Below are 19,612 nucleotides of genomic sequence, written 5' to 3'. Positions count from 1 at the left end.
TAGAACTAGACAACTTGGAAACTGAATTATGGTTAGTCTGGTGCTTTTTCTTTGTAATACAGCCTGTGTTTGTGTCCTCCCTGTGTCGCATAAATAGGTTGATTTGCAGGTTCACACAGAAAGTCCAGAAGTCATTTTCTCATTGTGAGTCTCAAAGAAATTTCTGACACTTGGTCACTGTGTGAATCGGCAAGTCAGTCTGATAATCTTATGACACAACCTGTATTACAAAGAATAAGCAGAGGTTGACCCAGCATACCATAGTGCAGTTTCTAAGATGCCCAGTACTAATAGACAAAACAAAACAAAAAAAATCTTCAAAAAATGTTTTGTTCTAAATTGACAAAATGAGAAAAGAATTGTCCAGGATTAGAAAAAAAATACTCCTTTCTTTTAGAAACCTTTCTATATTTGTGCATGGGCTGTATCTGGTGTTCCCTCATCCCCTGCAGTACCACGCACGTTCTGTGTACAGATGAGGCACTGTTTTTCTAATCCTGGACAACATCCCTTTACTTAGGTAGAAGAGCACAGCCGGGAACATAGTACACATGAAACTGTTGTGGGGATATGTTTAACATGTTCTGATCTGTTTTTGGGATGTCATACGTAGTATTTTTTTAACATTTTGTCTTATTCCCTAGTTAGATTTGCAAAGCCTCTCTTTGTTAAAATAAACATTGAGCGCTATTACATTGGTCTGAAGTTTTCAGTGACTATTAGGTCACTTTCCATAACTTTTTATATTGTTTTGTTAATGTTTGCTGCTTGTTTGACCCTGAGACCCCTGCATTCAATGAAGGAAAAGTGTTGCAGTATGGCCCGAAATCAAAAGTGTTTGCATAGATTTGTTTGTGTAACTGGATTGTGTTCATGTAACTAAAAAGCTTTTAAGATGTTTGATCCTTTCTCCACAGCAATATATTTACCAGGAGGTGTGGAACCTGTTCCAGCAGATAAGTGTGAAGGCCAGTTCAGTTGTGTACTCTGCCACCAAGGATTACAAAGATCATGGCTATAGGTATGTTGTGGTTATACTTCAGCCTAAATAAAGATATTAGATGACATTTCTTCAATTACAAAGTTGCTCTTTCACCTTTTTCTTTTACTTCTTTCATTAGACATTGCTCATTGGCGGTCATTAATGCGTTGGCGAACATTGCTGCCAACATCCAAGGAGAACAGCTGGTAGATGAGCTGCTGATGAACCTACTCGAGTTATTTGTGCAACTGGGGCTGGAAGGCAAAAGGGCCAGTGAGAGAGCCAGTGAAAAGGGTCCAGCACTCAAGGTGGGACATTGGGTTACTGCAGATGCGCACCATCAGGATATGCATTGGGTTACTGCAGATGCACACCATCAGGATATGCATTGGGTTACTGCAGATGCGCACCATCAGGATATGCATTGGGTTACTGCAGATGCACACCATCAGGATAAGCATTGGGTTACTGCAGATGCACACCATCAGGATATGCATTGGGTTACTGCAGATGCACACCATCAGGATAAGCATTGGGTTACTGCAGATGCACACCATCAGGATATGCATTGGGTTACTGCAGATGCACACCATCAGGATAAGCATTGGGTTACTGCAGATGCACACCATCAGGATAAGCATTGGGTTACTGCAGATGCGCACCATCAGGATAAGATATGGTTGACAGCATTCAAGTGCCCTCAACTGTCTATGCAGATAGGTGTTTTGCTACTCATTCTAACCCTATACGTGTTAAATTGTATATACATAATAATACGATTGCGTTCTCAAAATGTAGGAACATTTTTTATAGGTTATAATGTTTGGAATTCTGTTCTAATGCATAGAAGAAGCTGAGAAATTCAAAGTGTAAAAAGTCAGGCTACGACTAAGGAAGCTTCTTTCCGAAACGCGTAAGTTAGTCAGTCACTTATGTGGCTCACTGCATAATTCCATCTATGCATAATGCTTGCTGAAGAATTTTTGTGAATTTTAATCGTATCTTCATTAAAAGTTAAATTTTATGGAAGAAGTTTTTGCTGGACTTTTTACACTTTGAATTTCTTGGACGCATGTCTTCGGGCCGTGAAGATTTTCCATGCATTGGCTGTCTTCAGGAACGTGAGTTGGAAACCTCTTTTGTTAATATCTGCAAGTTGAACCTGAACTTGCCCTCCCCCCATCCCTCCTATACAGACATAGAAGAAGCTGACCTGGTTGGTTGGCAATCTTTTGTACAAGTCCACTGCTTAACACTAGCATCTATTAGCTGTTATACTCATCAGGGCTTTGTAATATTGTGTTTAATCCAAGTGTCTTGAACTAAGGTTTAGTTGCAATCAGAATAGTAAATCAGACCCACTGTGGGTGTTGCATTTTAGTTAACGAAAGGTACGAATGGGGGTGGGAAAGGAAAAGTCTGGTTGACACTATTGTCAGATCATCACAGCAGATGGGGTGCTAGTCATATACCTCTAATTCTATTTATGGGTGTTTACCAAAAGTATATAGAAATCGATCCACCCACCCCAAATTGTAGGTAAGAACCCTTTTTTTGTATTCCAGAGCTGTATTGACAGGTGCCTGTATAGCATGTAGCTATACTACACTAGGTACTGTAGCATATACAGCTGGGTGATACACCTTCCATAATTTTGCTATGGCCAACATCTGTCTGACTTAACACATATGTCTTTGTGGGTGTTAAGTCCTTGCTTAGATATGGAATATTCAGAAAGAAACGGCCTTGTTAAGTTGAGTCTGGAAAGCATATCTGAAAACATGTACTCTTTAAAAGGAATTCAGGGTAGCAATCCTTACCACCCAATGATCAGATCTTCTCACCCAGAGAAGCCAAGATGATTCTCTGCTATGGAAATGTAACACAAAGTGGTGGCCATTCAAATAAATGACTGTCCATGTAATTCATATTCCTGTTCAAATTGGTGGATCCTGTTTGTGGGTGCTCCCTATGACACCCATATATACCCTAGCAAGGCACATGTCAAGAATTGTCTTCATAAGACAACCCCTTTGTTTGTACTACTGGTCATAAATATAAATGTTCCACTGGTTATTTTCTTTACTCGTCTAAAAAGATCTTACCATGCTAAACTTTGTCCTCAGTATAAAACTTAGTGTGAAAGCCAGCTACATATTACACTTAAAGGGTTATTCCCATAACCCTTGTTCACCAACCTGCAGGCTGTGTGTTCTCTTCACTTCCTGGTTTTCTTGGCACATTAGTGGGCGGGGTTTCACTTGCTCTGCTATCTGCCATCTTTGCAGTGAGTAATGAGGGATTGGTTGTAAATGCATTACCACAGTATGAAGCTGATTTAGAAGCTGATGTAGCAGAGCTGGATTTGAGTCAGCTTGTAATACATACAGAGGTACTGGACTGCTTATCTCAGCCCTTATCAGCCAAATTCAATTAAACCGGCTGATAAGTGGAAGAGCAGAAGATAGAGTTCAAAAATCTCAGAGCTCTCACGTCCCCCCCTCCCCTATCTGAGGAGCTCCGTTACTTGTCAGACATACACAGCTCAGAGCTGCTTCCAGCACTCAGCCACTCTCTCCCCCCTTGAGAGCAGGAAGCTACATCACTGAGGGACTGAGCAGATAAGCCCGTGGTCCGGGGCCATGGTCATACAAACACATGTAAACAATGAAGTGAATAAGTTAAGATACCGGCCAAACAAAGCAGTTTTGATAAAGCAATGTATTTAGAAAAAGTCTTAAATCCACATAAACTAGCATTATAGATAGGATCCTTGCTATGGGACAACCCCTTTAATTGATAAAAAAAAATCTATGCAACTTGGTAACAGCTTTAATGTGAAAGTAGTGGACTGTGCAGTGGTTATTTATCTATCTATCTGACAGCAAGTCTGGATTTGAAGAGGTCAGCGTCTCTTGTGGCCAATATGTCAAGGTCTACACCCACACTAGAATTGGGTCAAAGTCCCATAACAGAACTATTAAGGTCTGCATGCAGGTTCAGAATGAACATTGCTTAACGTTGTTTGTCTTTGTGTTTTGTATGAGAAAGTTCTTTCACTCATTGATCTACGATTCCATATATAAGCATGCTTATTGAAAGCCAGTTCTGGAAACAGGTCAAACTTACAGTAAACTCTAAAGTATTGCAGGTTTTTATATTTACGAGATATTGTATCAAAGTCAACAGTAATAAATGTGCAATGGTAGAGTATATGTTTAGCACAGACTGTGCTCGGAAAATGTCTGCCATTTCTGTTTCCTTGGGTTAAGTATTACTCAAGAAGACCTCTCATTGTAGAAGTCATTGACAATCTGTAGGTGGTTACAAAAGAATCAGTGGCTAATGTGAAGAAACCTCTTTCCTACTGCTGGTTCGCCCACTGCTATGGCCTCACACAATCGTATTTGAGCCACTTGAGTATTGCTTCTAGGGATAAAGGCCTACCATTCCTCACAGCTCACTGTCACGGCTGGGTGGTAAGGAACGTCCCCTTTGACAATACAGGGCTATGGACAGTACAGTCGGGGGGGACGGGGGAGAGTTCCTCACAGCCGGGCTAGACTGTCAGAAACGTCCTTCTGACAGTAAAGAGGTATCGGTAAATGCATCGATATCTCTTGCCTCGGGGCACATAACAGGAAAGCCGATGGTGTGCTGAATTCAGTGCACTGTCGGCTTTCTAGCGATATATAAAACTGCATGCGCCAGAGGACATGAAAAGTCCTCTTTTAATATTATTCGGTTGCAAAGTTTATTGTCACGTTTCCTTGTTCCAGCTGCCGTCCTGGTAAAGGTCTTTAGTAATTCGAGGATATATTCATAGAAATGTTATAAATGAAAAGCTGTAGAAATTTTGGCAAATGCACCTCCCTGAGATGTTTTCAAAATTTGTTTAAAAACAAAACTCAGACTTGTTGCACGCGTTATTATATCATTGAACTATGTTACTGTTTTATCATGCAAGGAATGGCTCTTCTACTTCCGCTTGACTTTTCCATATGTTCTTTCCTAGGCTTCTAGCAGTGCAGGGAACCTGGGAGTCCTGATACCTGTGATCGCTGTGGTGGGTATTTCATCTTTGTAATAATCTTTATGTCATGGGCCTAGTGCTTGTCATTTTATTACACTGCATACAGCAAAGAGTATATCATGTTTATAGCTGACAAGTGAGAAGATCACATTGGTAAAGAATTTAACCTTAACCTGTGATTTCCAAAGAGAAATCATAGTACAGAACAGTCAAATCCTATTGTTGTTGCTCATAGACTTCTATTACTGGACATATGACACAACAGCCCAATAGAATAAGGGTTTGTAAAATATCGTTAGGATGTCCAAACCTCTCTGACTGGTACACTATATGTACAAATTCTTAAATGATCAATGTCCGCCAGATCCTCTCACATGTCTATGGACTATCATTTTGATTTTAATTTTTCATTTAAGGATCTATAAGTCCTAACACTTTATCATGTATTGGTACTAGGTAGCATTACACAGGCACATCCAGCTTACAACACAGCTCATACATCACATAAACCATTACTGGCTGAGACTGTTTCTTTTCTCCCTTTATATATCCAGATTCATTTTTTGAGGGTAAATAACGGAATATAGGAGCATGGGTCAGAAATATGGGCATGCAAATAAGTTTATAGCCTTTTTTAATTTGGAACTTTAACCACTTCCGGACCGCCCATAGAGTATATACGTCCAGGAAGTGGTTGCCTTGTTCTGACAGGACGTACTGGTACATCCAGTCAGAACACAGCAGCTGCACAAGATCGTGCAGCTGCTTTCAGTGGAGCCGGCTGTAACTTCAGACGGAGCTCCCAGGGAGAAGACGGGGAAAGTTTATTCCCTTCCCTGCCTTCTGACCTGCTGACCCGGCGGTCATGTGATCCTCTGGGAGCAGCGTCTTGCAGGAGCTGCTGGGTCCTACAGGACCCAGATCAGCTCTATAAGGTGTGTATACAGCATGCCAGAGGTTGTGTTCCTCCTGCAACTGGTGCTAAATGTACCAGCCCCAGTTATAGGAGAAATCAGCCTCCAGTACAAAAAAAAAGTGATCAGATGTCCCCAAAGGTCTCTTATGACCTTATAGGGACACCATCTGAAATAAAATATTAAAAAATTAATTAAAAAGTTTTAAAAAAATGAAATAAAGTAATAAGTAAAATAATACGCCAATAAAATGACGTTATTAAAAGTTATAGCCCCACACCCAGCGACACCATATAAAATAAATTACCATAATGGAGAGGAAAAACTATTTTATAAAAGTTTTTCAGTTGCACTTTGTGTTATTAGATTAAAAAAAAAAAAAAATTAAAACCAGACACAATTTCCCTCCTATTATGTTTATATTTTCCCAGATATAAAAAAAAATTAAAACACATGAGAAAATAAAAACAACATAAAAATAAAGCCCTATGTGTCCCCGAAAAAAGATGCAAAAATTGAATGAGACGTATGAGAAAAATGTTACAGCCCTCTAAACTGCACATACAAAATAAACCTAAAATGTGTCTGGTCCTGGACCACAAAATGGCCCGGTACTGAAGTGGTTAAGATTTTAGAAGTTGATAGTGCTGCCATGAAAAGTAAACTTGGATACCTAATAGTTTTCTAAACTCTGGCTCAAGGAACTTCAAATGAAGCTTTTACACATGTAGAACATTAAGAATACTTCTATTAATGTAAGATTTGTTATATGGTACAACAAATATCAGTTTTGTATGCTGTTAACATGAACTCAACTCTTGGGTAACTTTTCCAGTTAACTGCTCAGAGGACATCATACATGAGGTTAAGGGTTACATTGCGAGCAAAAAACAAATATTTAGTAAGCTTACACAAAGCTTGAGTAATAACGCTGCCAGACCAAGCTTCATCAAAACTCACTTTTAGACATTTTAAGAAATGATAGTACAATCTATATTGGTTGATAGCTTTTATTTATAGATTACATAGATAGATAGACAAAAGAGTCAAGGACTTTTTAATGAAGACTTCTACTATAGTATAGAAATGTTTTTCGGATAGGTATTATAGTGCATAGTCTAGGCTATTTGCCGCTCTCTCATTGCATTACATTAAAAGAATACTGTATAACTGGGGAGAGCCTTAGTCATAGATCAGTCCATCTTGTTCTGCACATATAAGGATAAATTATAGTATGGATATAACAATGATATGGTAGGATCCTGCTTTTGTACTGCTGAGCCACATACACTGATTTCTGTACAACTTTTTGGGGATTTAACAATGTTGCATAGACTTCTGTTATATAATAAAGTTTAATAACCTCATCTAAATATAAAGCATAAGTTTAGTTATCGGGCTGTCTCATGATATGCTAGGATTGGCAACTTTTCCAAAAAAGATGAGGCACCCTGTGCGATACTCGTATATGAGAAACAGGAAGGGGCGGTCCGCAATAAAGCGAGTCTGGATGGATAGCGGAGTAAATCCCACCACGGTAACAGCTGCTGCTACTGTGCCTTCTTCATTCACCGTGATGCTTCCTTGTTGCTGAAACTGCAGAATATTAGGTTAGCAGAAGTTCACTGAGAAAATATAGCTGACTTGAGCGCATGCTAGAGAATAGGGAGAATGTCTACCGAACCTTTCCCGTTTTAGTGAATTTAAAATGGTAGCGCCCTTTGCATGCTTATGATGAATACCTAAATACCACCGTGGATATTATTCCAGCAGAACATAAAATATTAATATTCATCCAATGTTAGTAAGATGTTCCTTTTTATCTACGCTTTTTTAATGTCAAGGCAGGTCATTCCAACTTTCACATAAAGCCATTCCCCTTTGATCCTTGTGCCATAAAATGTGCTTCCAGTAGTTAGAAAGTGAATGGTGAATTATGAGCTTTTTATTAACAAAGTAGCTCAGCATTAAAAAAAAACATTGAAAATTAATTTTTGGTTTAACCATTTAGATTCTAGCTAGGGGGCTATATACCTATTATGGTATAGTAAGATGTTTCTTAGATATATGCTTCTATACTCACCAGGCCAATGCTGATGTCTTCATCTGTAATGCCTGAAAAATCTGCTCTGCTTGTGAACAGGTCTTTCACTCCCATGCTGCTGAGTGCATCCTTCAAGTTGTAGGTCTTTTCCAGCTTGAATCGTGGTAGATGAACTTCTCTTGTCCTAAGAACAAGGGATATAGTGGATTTTTTTTTTTGGCATCTGATAAACCATTTTAACATGTAGTTGTCTATAGTAATGTACATGTTACAAATGAGTCTTATGTTTCATATCTAATACATTCAGCTTTTATACAAAGACTGCTGAGTACCATTGCTCCTCTGCACTACTAATGCAGGTTAGTAGGTTCCCGCGTGACTTACACCTTTGAATTTCTCAGTATGGAGAGTGTTAATATATATATTATAAATATATTATGCCCTCGTGTTTCTTGTAGGTTTCACTTAGGTTAACACCAAGAACTGCACAGTGGCTATTTTATGAGCAAACTGTTTAACCCTGAAGACATTTTGATCACTGTTTCTATTAACTAGATCCTCTCTTTATTTTCTTGATAGCTACAATAGTAGAAAGTCTGGCTGCTGCTCAGAAACTGACTACATTATAGAATACCTCTTAATGGCAATGAAAAAATGCAAACAATGACTGTCGTTCTGAGCACTCCTATGTGACATTTTGCATGTCACTGGGCCTAATACTTTTTCTGCAACCAGCTTGTTCCATTACAGCAGGCCAAAACCCAATGATCTGTTCACAGTTAGGGCTGTTGTCTAAAAACATGAGTTTGTACTGGACATCCCCTTTAAGCAGCTACTCTACTGCTTTCCTATCACAGAAAATAAGCAGCTGCTTCCTGTGAATGCCACTAGAGCTGCCTGAAATGTGGTGGTATTGCAGTGGCATTCAGTCTGGGATCGGAGCTGGTATCTCACATCTCTCAAACCGTGCAATTTAAAGCAGGTGAATTTCAGTTGTGGGTTTATAGCACTACACTACACAGTGCTATCTCTATAACTATTGTCGTACATTGCAATGGATTAGCCACCAGTGAGGCATTGACAGCTAACCTGCTGCGACTATGTCCCATGTGGACTCATCCTAATTGTATGTTCTTTTGAAGAACTGAAGTTTAAAGCATTGGTTGGAGATATTAGAGCTTGGTAATGACCCCTAAACTTACAGGAGAGGGGGAGTCCTGTGTTGTTTGCAGTCGCACATTCCTTTAACTGATTGGTTGAGAGAGATCACATGCCTCTATAACATGCACCTTCATATAAGTAGTCACCAAACTTGTCATATCACCCTTAACGAATTGAAGTTACATGTTTTTCCTAGGGCCCACACTTCTGCTTGCTCACCTGATAAGTTAGAAGCCATATTCACTAGCATAGAGTATTTTATATATGTTGCTGCCAACATGATGCTCTTGTATGTTGGTGCCATATTTGCTAATAACAAAGGGTCTAGAAGTAAAATGGGCTCTATTTATGTTGACTAGGTTTACTTGGCTTGCATATCAGGTATCTACATCAGTGGATTCCTATTTTTGCAATAATATTTGTCAAGACGCTTTCTTAACATTTAGGTATCCTACCTGTTAGTCATGCTCTTTTGCCATCGCTCTATCAAATGTGGGCTGAGCTGCTTCTCAAGGAGCTTCATTCCTGATAGTTTGTGCGGCAATACTATCAGCATGCTGACATTACCAACATAGGGCAACTGCAGAACTTCACAATCCAATTCCGAATCCATAGCAAACAAAAAACTTCCTTTGAGCTTCATCATGGGGACTTTTACCACCTCTTTTTCACTCACACGGAAATTTGCATTGTAGGTATGCTCAAGTGGAAACTTATTCTCCCATGTTCCTGTGTGGATAAGGAAAATATTAATGCACTATAGTCAGATGTACAGCTAAGAGGACCTGGGGAGATTTACTCATACTAATGCACAAGAAAAGTGGAGGACTTGTATAAGGCAACCAGTCAGATTCCAGCTCTCATACGTCAGAGGCTGTTTGGAAAATAGAAGATGCATCCTGATTGGTTGATGTGGACTACTCTGCTTTTCTTTTGCACTTGACTCTTTATATGCATAATCTAGGAAGTCATTACTTACCTTTGAAATAGATGCTGTTAATAAGTAGCATTAGAATATTTGGGTTCAAGTTGGCAAGTGCCTCCTTTATCAGTCCTTTAGTCAACTTCTGAATCCGTTGGTTAACCTTCTGGAGAAAAGCCTTGTCTTCAAAATCTCCAACTTGAGCCTCCGTATAGTAGAAGTTTTTCAGGTTATCCTGGAAATCTTTATTAATGGGGAAATCTTTCCGTATGTAAATGTCATTAACTGATCTTAAGGTGTAGCCAAAGTTTCTCCGAAACAGCCTGTGAGTTAATTTCCGGAAGACCGAGTGAAGAGTGTTTTGCTCATACTTGGTACTGGCGTTGATAAATTCTTTAAAGCCTAATGCGGACAAAATTTCATTCTGAGTATCTCCTTTCGTTCCCATTGATATTGTAGCCATTGCAGTGGAGATCCCAACTGGTGCCAGCAAGATGTTATCTGTTGCATTTATGTTCTCTCTAATGGCACGGTACAGGCCAAAGCCAAATTTTGCATTTATAAAGTTTAGTCTCTGAATCCTAGTTTTTCCAGGAAAGAGTTCGTATATGTTTCCTTGGGTCTTATCATCACCTTTGATTTCTGGAAGAGCATCAATGATTTCTGAGTAGTCGTCCTCTTCACCAAATATTTTATCAAAATCTAGGTAGTCCTCATCATCATCTCCTTCAGGTATTAGGTCATTGGTCACTGTGTCATCTTGTAGGCTTAATTCACTTTGTGGAGGAAGACCCCGTGCTCCCAAAGAACTTACCCCATCACTTCTCTCAAAATGCTCGTTTAGGTCTTTAACACCACACAATGCTGAAGAAATAAGGAGTAAGCTCGTGGCAAGATGTAGGAGACACATCTTCGGAGCAGTGGTTCTAGAAAAGCAAAAGAAGATTTTAAATACAAGTTTGGGGATTTTTATTTAGATTTTTGAAGAAACTGAATGTGAAGTGTCCTTACCTAGAGGCTCCTGGCCGCAACTGCCAGAGGGAGAATATGAAGCTGTGGCTCAGATGAGCTAAAACATAACCTTTGCCACTTTCCAGAGTAAACAGTCCAAAACATCAAACATACAGAGAAATGCCTGGTCAGCTAAAGTCCTCTCCTTCTCGGGCCCCTGCTCCCTCCCTGCCATCACTCCCCTTTATTTCCTGTATTTCATTGTTCCATTTACAATAACAAACTGCATGGGAGTTTAGCAGTTTTAGTGGAGAGTTTTGTGTTCGTTCTTCTAAAGTCATTTATGTCTCAAACAGAAATACTGTATATATGAAAACTGGAAATTGGCAACCACACCATTTTAATTTTATATTGTTGTATATTTTGGGCTCTGTTCTCGCTGGCATTTTTGCTGTTCCCTCTGGTATTTTTGATAGAAAAAAATAGAACAGCTTGCGTTTCTGCAGGATTAAAAATGGATCCAGCATAGATGTCAAGGCTCTAATAGAAGTCTTTCCCACCTAAAACTGAAACTTTAGTAATTGGGAAAGTTTTTGGCAAATATTTGCCTTGACAACAGTAAGGCCTTGTGGGTTAAAACACAGAACCGGTACAGATCGTTCCATTATAGTTTATCTTGGTGTACTCTCCGCTTCTGCTTTTTGGCTTACAGGTCTAAGAGGGTGGCAAACGTCCATAATACCTATACGTTGTACTCTTGTTCAACCACAGCAGCAGAGAGATAAAATGAATCTTTACATGTGATGATTGTTTTAATATTACGGTGACACTGACATTGTAGTCACGTGGTAAAGGGGCCCACAGAAAGGCCAGAATGATGTATGTTATTAGTGTGCAGCGCCCTTTTTAGTTGGAAGACCGAGGCATAATCTACATATGTCATGTTGATCAAGAGTTTCAGCACTCCTGAAGGGCTGCAATGGCAGTTTCGGTTCTATAAGGGTAAGTTCACACAGGGTTTTTTAGTCTGGAACTTGAAGCGGAGGCCGCCTCAAGTTCCGGGCCAAAATTTGGGTAGCTGCGACTGGATGCCGGTACAGTGCATTGGCATCCAGACGCGCACTCCGCTCTAGATTAGGCCCAAATGAATGGACCTAGTCAGGTGGAAGTGTCTTTAGGTGGATGTCTCAAGGTGAATCCGCCTGAAAGAATGAGCATGTCGCTTCTTTTTCTGGGAGCCGGAACAAATGGCTCCCAGAAAAAAGAACTACCGTATTTTTCGGACTATAAGACGCACCTAGGTTTTAGAGGAGGAAAATAGGGAAAAAAAAATTTGAAGCAAAAACTGGTAAAATATTTAATATATGGGAGTTGTAGTTTTGCAACAGCTGCAAGGCCACATTGACAGGTGACCCTGCAGCTGTACGGGGATGCATAGAGCGTTTTTTTTGCGGGGCCAGCTGTACTTTTTAGTTATACCATTTTGGGGGATATCTATTGCTTAGATCACCTTGTATTGAAAAAAAAAGAGGAGGTGATTTAGAACTTTTATTTATTTATTTTATTTATTTTTTTTACTTTTTTTAAAATTTTGGGGGAAAAAAGTGCGTCTTATAGTCCGAAAAATACGGTAATCGGCTCCCATTGATTTTAGTGGGAGCCGCATTTTGGTCAAAATTTTGAGGTGGATACGGCCTCAAAATCCTGACCGAAAAACCTGTGTGAACTTACCCTGAAGTAGCAGCAGCACAGCTGCCTCAAAGCATTGGATTTTGGTTTGTTCCTAATGCATCATTCCATGTTTCAGATCATTGTTGTATATGGGCCTGAACTGTTCTTCTCTGTACCTACAATTTTATATGGAGGCTGTTTTTTGTTTTTTTTCCCCCACCAGTATTGTATTGGTTTCATACTGAACCTCTAGGGGGAAAAAAACATTCCAATTATGCAGATTTTATTCAGGGAGTTTGAGTTGGAGCCATGGAGTTAGAGTCTGGGCCAATTCTGGTGCAGGGGGGCCAGAAAAAAGTTACTGATACCAGATTCAAAATAAAATGATTCGACTATTTTTAATACTTAATAAATAATTAAATGCATGGGTTGTTGTATAATTACTTCCATAATAATTCAGTCACTAAAAAGGTCTTTACTGTTTTTGACTGACAATGGCTGTCAGCTATTTATGAAGGGGTCTTTGTTGGGTCATTAAAAGAAAGTCTGTGTCGGTGATTTGGCCTACCAACTCCATAGTCCTCATTTTATCCTTTAGATGTTCTTTGTGCTGTCACAGGCGAGTTTAATACTTTTCAGGGTAAAAGGATCACGTGTCCCAAGATGATTGATGTCATGATGGGAGTTAGCTGCAATAACACCATATACACACACGTCAAAACCTAACTCTGCCTGTGGAGTAACACGGTGGCTCAGTGGTTAGCTCTGCAGCCTTGCAGTGCTGGAGTCCTGAGTTTGAATCCCGTCAGGAACAACATCTGCAAGGAGTTTGTATGTTCGCCTCGTGTTAGTGTGGATTTCCTCCCATTCTACAAAGACATACTGATAGGAAAAAAAAAAAAGTACATTGTGATCCCTATATGTGGCTCATGATCTACATTAAAAAAAGAAAAAAACACTCTGCCTGATGGTGCCTATTTAAGCAAAATCTTTACACACTGAACAAGGCATAGAAACGTAATATATGTCCAAATGGCGTCCACTTTATCTCTCTTTGTGGTCAGCCACTCCCTAGGGTTAGAAGGGCGTCTTCATGAAGGCTCCCTTCTTGGACATGCCCCACAATTTCATGAGTCAAGATGATTCATGACTCAGGGCCATCTTATGGTATATAGAAATTAAATAGTTCCTACCTTGGCAAAAAGACCTCTAAACTATTCTTATATCTTTGCACTGCTGCCAAAACGCTTGTGACTCTCCATTAGAAAATAGAGCACCCTCCTACTGGTCCTGCCCTTGTGGCCCATGTCCAAGACGTGCGCAGCCTGGAGTCCATGATGAGGCCCTTAGTCCATGATGAACTTGTGAGAAACTGGCACCCAAATCTTGCTGGTACATACTAAATGTTTAGGCTCTCTTGTATGTATTTAGCAGATTCTGAGACATTCCAGATACATAGGATCCCCTCTATAAAAGATGTTTAACGATTTTTCTGTTTCCTGAAAATTCACAGTTTGTGATTGATTTACAGCTGACAAGACGCTTACCACCCATTAAGGAGGCCAAGCCAAGACTTCAGAAGCTCTTCAGAGACTTTTGGCTGTACTCTGTTTTGATGGGCTTTGCAGTAGAAGGTTCAGGTAAATTCATAGTTAGTATACAGTAGAATGTGATGGAAAAAGTATCATTACAAAAATCACTTTTACATATGCATTAAAAATAATCTGCTTGACATAGCATCTTTCTATATATATATATATATATATATATATATATATATATATATATATATATATATATATGGGAATTTGTAATGAAGGGAATTTTAAAGTGAATCTTCCACCTTCCCCTAGCATATTCATTTCCTTACAGAGCGAATGATTATAGATCAAGTCCTGTCTGGCTCTGTGTCATTGGAACAGAGTGAATCAGAAGCCCCCATAGATGTGAATGCATAACAGAATGCATTCGGATGTCAATTCAAGCATCTTCAGAGTGCATTTTACTGCAAACTCGGCTCCACGTCGGAAGCGCACTCTATTGTGTGAACTCTGTGTGCCTAAATGCAGAATTCTTGATCACAGGACTTGCTAAATTTCCTACATTGTCTTGTTTTGCATAAGATATTATCTGCATTGTTTACAAAATATGTCTGTTCCGTTATAATGTTGCCAACAATAATGAAATCACACAACTGTACACAGAGTGGACTAAAGGATCTAACCTATAATGCAGTCAATGCTCTGCCATATGGCTCTGTGTGCATAATTCCTTGTGAACTTTTCGCCCGCCATATTTGACACCTTTGAGTATCATAACAACTCTGTAGATTTGGAATGCCTTTTATTTTTTTAGTTGTGGCATCTTTATCCATTTATCTTTATTTTGTAAGTGTGCACATATATAGTATTACATCACTTTCTGCAGTTTTCATCTCTGAATCGCGAATTTATAACTTACCACTACACACAGTTTTTATTTTTATAAGTTTTCATGTTTTATATTTTGGTGTATTCATGCACAGATGCCAATATCTTAAATCTTTTCCAGGTCTGTGGCCTGAAGAGTGGTATGAGGGAGTTTGCGAAATAGCTACTAAGTCACCTTTGCTAACGTTTCCTAGCAAGGAGCCTTTGCGTTCTGTCCTGCAGTACAACTCTGCTATGAAGAATGACACTGTGACACCTGTAAGAGCCTCTAAAGATGGGACCTATTTTATGGTAGAATTCTATTTTGTGAATAATATTGTTTTTGCCTTACTTTGGATTATAGGCAGAACTTAATGAGCTAAGGAGCACAATAATAAATCTGCTGGATCCTGCTCCTGAGGTATCTGCACTCATCAACAAACTAGACTTTGCCATGTCCACTTACCTGCTCTCTGTCTATCGCCTGGAACAAATGAGGTGGGCATAGCTTCAGAACTATAGGCCGGTCGTGCACTAACTAACATGCTTAATTGCTATGTGCCTTTTGTCTTTATTTTGTACACGTTTTTTTTTTCATTAGAGTCTTGCACTCAACTGATAAGGATCGCTTCCAAGTGATGTTCTTTTACTTTGAAGACAAAGCTATACAGAAAGATAAGTCAGGTATATGCATGTTTTTGGTTTTTTTAAAAAAAAATAAATAAAATTACAAGGTTTATTCTTTTTGTAATGCTGTTTGCTGGTTTCATTCTCCTCTACAATCATCGTTATAGATGGTGGTTAGATAGCTCTTGTCACATAGTTATAATGAAGGTGATGACTGTATAGTCTCGCTGACTGTATAGTCTCGCTGACTGTATAGAGATAAGGATAGCAATATTGTCTTCCCAGCAGGCAGAGGTGGTACTGACTGTAGCTACAAGACGTTGTTCAGGAAGTTTAGAGAAACTGACTCTTGATGATGACGAGCCACAGATCACGTAATCTGAACCAGTATATGCCTCCTCTCCTTATGCTGTCTGAGCAGAAGTAGGCAGAAGGCTGAACTGCAGTGAGGAAGTGAGTTGGGAGTGTAGTTGGGTGAGCAGTGCAGGGGTTTCCCTGGGGATCGTCTTTAAAACTTGCAGTTTAATGCGTTGCATTGTTAAGTATAAAGAAGCCAATGGTAATCATGCCCTATAGATAAATGTGCAGTGTGTGCATCACCAAATGATCTATGCACCCAATAAGATCAAGCTCACAACAATATATGCTTTTTATATAGTTTAGACAAAGTATTGTAATACATTCTTGTTCTTTTCAGGGATGATGCAGTGTGTTATTGCTGTAGCTGATAAAGTATTTGATGCTTTCTTAGCTGTAATGGCTGATAAGGTAAGAGATTATTGACCTCCAGAGTATATGGTCTGTATTTAATGACTTAATATAAATTTATTTGTGGCGTTATACATTTTACTTACATTGAATTGCTTCATATAGTGTATACTGCCTAAAGATGATCTATTTACTTCAGTTTGTTGCTTATAAACTCATTGCAAAGCAATATAAGACACCTAGAAATGCTGAATTGCTGCAGAACTCGGCATGCAGTTCTGTCTCGGGTGTGGTCACATTTGGTTTTATGAAAGAGAAACCTGTAGTGTTACAGACTGGAACCAGATCATCGTTTTCGACGATTCCAGGTTCTCTTTGGGATCTGGTTAAAGTCTCATTTGAGTATGGATGCCTTGTGATGAGCACTTCAATCCTGCTTTCGTGTGGCGTGACACTCTGCCCCAATGCTGGTATGAGGAATTTAGCTGCCATTGCATTGCCTGTCATAGCAGGTCTTCTGGCTGCCATTTTTCAGCAGGTTAATGCTTAAGTACTGCTATGTGTACACGGCAGTGTTTCCACTACTTCAGTACCATTCTACATTAGTTTCTGCCAGTCTTGGGGTATGTACCTTTCTATTAAACGGATAGCAATGACAGTATCTGAATGTGGCATAATAATACAAACTATCCAAGGATATGTCCAGTGCCAGTTGAAGGTGTGTATCTTAATACTTGTACAGAAATTTACTGTCATTGGGTCAGTATGCAATTTGTTATATTTTCTTTGCTGTTATAGCCTAAGACAAAGGAAAATGAGGAAGAGTTGGAGCGCCATGCTCAGTTCCTACTGGTGAACTTCAATCATATTCATAAGCGCATCAGGCGCGTTGCAGACAAATACTTATCGGGACTGGTAGACAAGTAAGTATTAAAGAGTAACTGTGGTTTCTTCTTTTTTTTTGTAATTGAATCATTCAGGTGAATATAAGGAATTATGTAATAAATCTTATCACAGGACAGTGTTTCGTTCTTCTTTTATCATCTGCTCGCCTGCCTGCTAAACTGCTCAGTTCACTGACATCTGTATTTAGTGGGAAGATGGTTAGCGTTCACAGACAGATCAGGTTACACAGAAATACATCGAAAGGAGCGTGGAGGGACCCAGCAAGTGAGAAACAAGAAAGGACACATACTACTACAGGAAATTAAATTTCTAGCGCTTCATAGTACTATTATAGCATGTATTAGCTGGATTCAGGAGTATATTTTGAATAAAGCCATGGTGAGATAGATCTCCTAGGCTACATGCACATGAACTGGTGCATTATCGGATTTGTGGGAAATTTACACAGACTGCACATGGATGATATCCGTTTGCTATCGGTTCCCCTTTATAGATCCATTCATTTCCTGCAGTGAGCCCAGGGCATACAACTGACATAAACAGAACCTGTCACTGAACAGTGAATTGAGCAGTCAGCAGTGGGGCTGGTAACAGGAGATAGATGCACTTTCCTCTTGATATGATATATTACAGAAGTTCTTACATAATAACAATCTATATGTATCAATTAAGCTACAAACAAATATATAAGGTGTTAACATGAAGAATTATATTTTCGTAAACCTGACCCATTTTTGTACTGTTTACCATCTTTAGTGTTTCTGTTAAGTCTTCACTTTGTAGTCTTAACAGCAGTTTGCTTGGATTTTAGGTTTCCGCATTTACTGTGGAGTGGTACAGTCTTGAAGACCATGCTTGATATCTTGCAGACTTTGTCTCTGTCACTTAGTGCGGTATGTATCTGGTCTTTGAAAAATGCATTCATAGTATTTCCAACTGAATACCCACAATAGACATTGTTATTAAATTTTATTGTTAGAAGTAAAATTCTGAACCCACATATGAAAAAACAACAACACACTCTTACACACACACACAAAAAAAGTCATTAGCCACATCCTTAAACTCTGTACTAGGCATAACCGAGTGGAAGAGGTTTATAGGATTCTGTAAAAAAGGAAAAAAAAATGTGGCGCAGCAGCCTTGTCCACTTTATCTTTGAATAGAAGTGTTGCTGCACTCCCTGCCCATCCACTAGCTTCCAGAACCCAGAGCATGCTGCAACATCTGATCTATTTGTATTCTGGGTGTCGAACCCCCATATCACTTACTGATGATGACTTATCCTGTGAATAGGTCATCAATATAAAAATCCATTTGGGGGCTGGAACTTTCAGACAACTTTTGATTTTCTGGCTGTATTTCTGTTATAAATTAATTTTGTAATATACTTTATTAACAAATTTTGGCTCCTTTCTATGAAATCCTGAGCTGCTTCTATATTTTATAATGTCCTAGATATAACTGTTTGAAGTGACCCTCCCCCACCCTTATTTTCTCTTCATTACATACACAGCCTGTACACCATACTCTGTGAGAAGCAGGAAATGGCTCTCAATAGAGAAGCAAAGGAAAGCGTAAAAAAAAAAAAAAAGTTCAGGATTTAACAGAGAGATACCAAAATTTAATCAAATATATTAAAGGGGTATTCCCACCTCACATACTCATCAGTCTTTACTGCTGTAAAATCTTCTTTCTTCCTGGTTTCTGGCATCATTTGGTGGGCGGGGTTTCACATGCAACCTGTCGTTTAGCTCCGCCTCCAAATTAATGTATAGCTCCGCCCACTCATATTGGACTATGAAGCACAGGCAGCAGCAACTCCATTCTGTGTTACATACAGAGACTGCCTGTCTCTGCCATAATGAACACAATTGAATTAGCTAGCCTGGTAACTGGGAGAACAGAAGAAATGAAAGCAGCTCCTCTCCCCTATCTGATAGCAGGAAGCTAGGTCACATGTGGTGTAGACACAGGAATAGCTAGATACACAGGCTCGCTCCCTGCACTTAGCCCCTCCTCCCTCCCCCCTGAGAGCAGCAGATACATCACTTGACTCATGAGCAGCTAAGTCAGGGCTGTGGCCACAAAGAATTGAATAAAGTAAGATAGTGGACAAACAAAGCAGTTGTACTGAAGCAGTGTATTTAGAAAAAGTCTTACATCCACATTAACAAGCAGTATAGTTAGGATCCTTGTGATGGGACAACCCCTTTAAAGTTTAAAGTTGTCTAGAAATGTATTTGCTCTAACAGTCCTGCTTCTCCATTTTATTCTCTACTCCC

At 39.3% G+C, this 19,612-nt stretch overlaps 2 protein-coding genes across 2 annotated transcripts in view; one reads left to right on the top strand and one right to left on the bottom strand.

Moving 5' to 3' along the window:
- PI4KA (phosphatidylinositol 4-kinase alpha) overlaps positions 1-19,612 on the top strand; it is a 114,427-nt gene that overhangs the window by 51,571 nt on the left and 43,244 nt on the right. The window contains exons 17-26 of the mRNA XM_075275525.1: positions 918-1,021; positions 1,122-1,290; positions 4,998-5,048; positions 14,210-14,318; positions 15,229-15,365; positions 15,451-15,584; positions 15,688-15,770; positions 16,411-16,481; positions 17,220-17,344; positions 18,139-18,220. Of these exons, the coding sequence (XP_075131626.1) occupies positions 918-1,021; positions 1,122-1,290; positions 4,998-5,048; positions 14,210-14,318; positions 15,229-15,365; positions 15,451-15,584; positions 15,688-15,770; positions 16,411-16,481; positions 17,220-17,344; positions 18,139-18,220 (1,065 nt within the window). The remainder of the gene's footprint in view (positions 1-917; positions 1,022-1,121; positions 1,291-4,997; positions 5,049-14,209; positions 14,319-15,228; positions 15,366-15,450; positions 15,585-15,687; positions 15,771-16,410; positions 16,482-17,219; positions 17,345-18,138; positions 18,221-19,612) is intronic.
- On the bottom strand, positions 6,975-11,219 carry SERPIND1 (serpin family D member 1). The gene is made up of 5 exons (XM_075275374.1): positions 11,068-11,219; positions 10,114-10,982; positions 9,590-9,863; positions 8,013-8,157; positions 6,975-7,525 (listed from the first exon to the last, which is right to left on the bottom strand). Exons 2-5 carry the CDS (start codon positions 10,964-10,966, stop codon positions 7,334-7,336), a joined length of 1,464 nt encoding a protein of 487 aa, XP_075131475.1. The 5' UTR covers positions 10,967-10,982; positions 11,068-11,219; the 3' UTR covers positions 6,975-7,333.

Source organism: Leptodactylus fuscus, chromosome 1 (genome assembly GCF_031893055.1).
Source record: "Leptodactylus fuscus isolate aLepFus1 chromosome 1, aLepFus1.hap2, whole genome shotgun sequence".
In the NCBI taxonomy this organism is placed as follows: domain Eukaryota; kingdom Metazoa; phylum Chordata; class Amphibia; order Anura; family Leptodactylidae; genus Leptodactylus; species Leptodactylus fuscus.
Note: the sequence above shows the minus strand (reverse complement) of the source record. Positions and strands in the feature narration are given on the sequence as shown.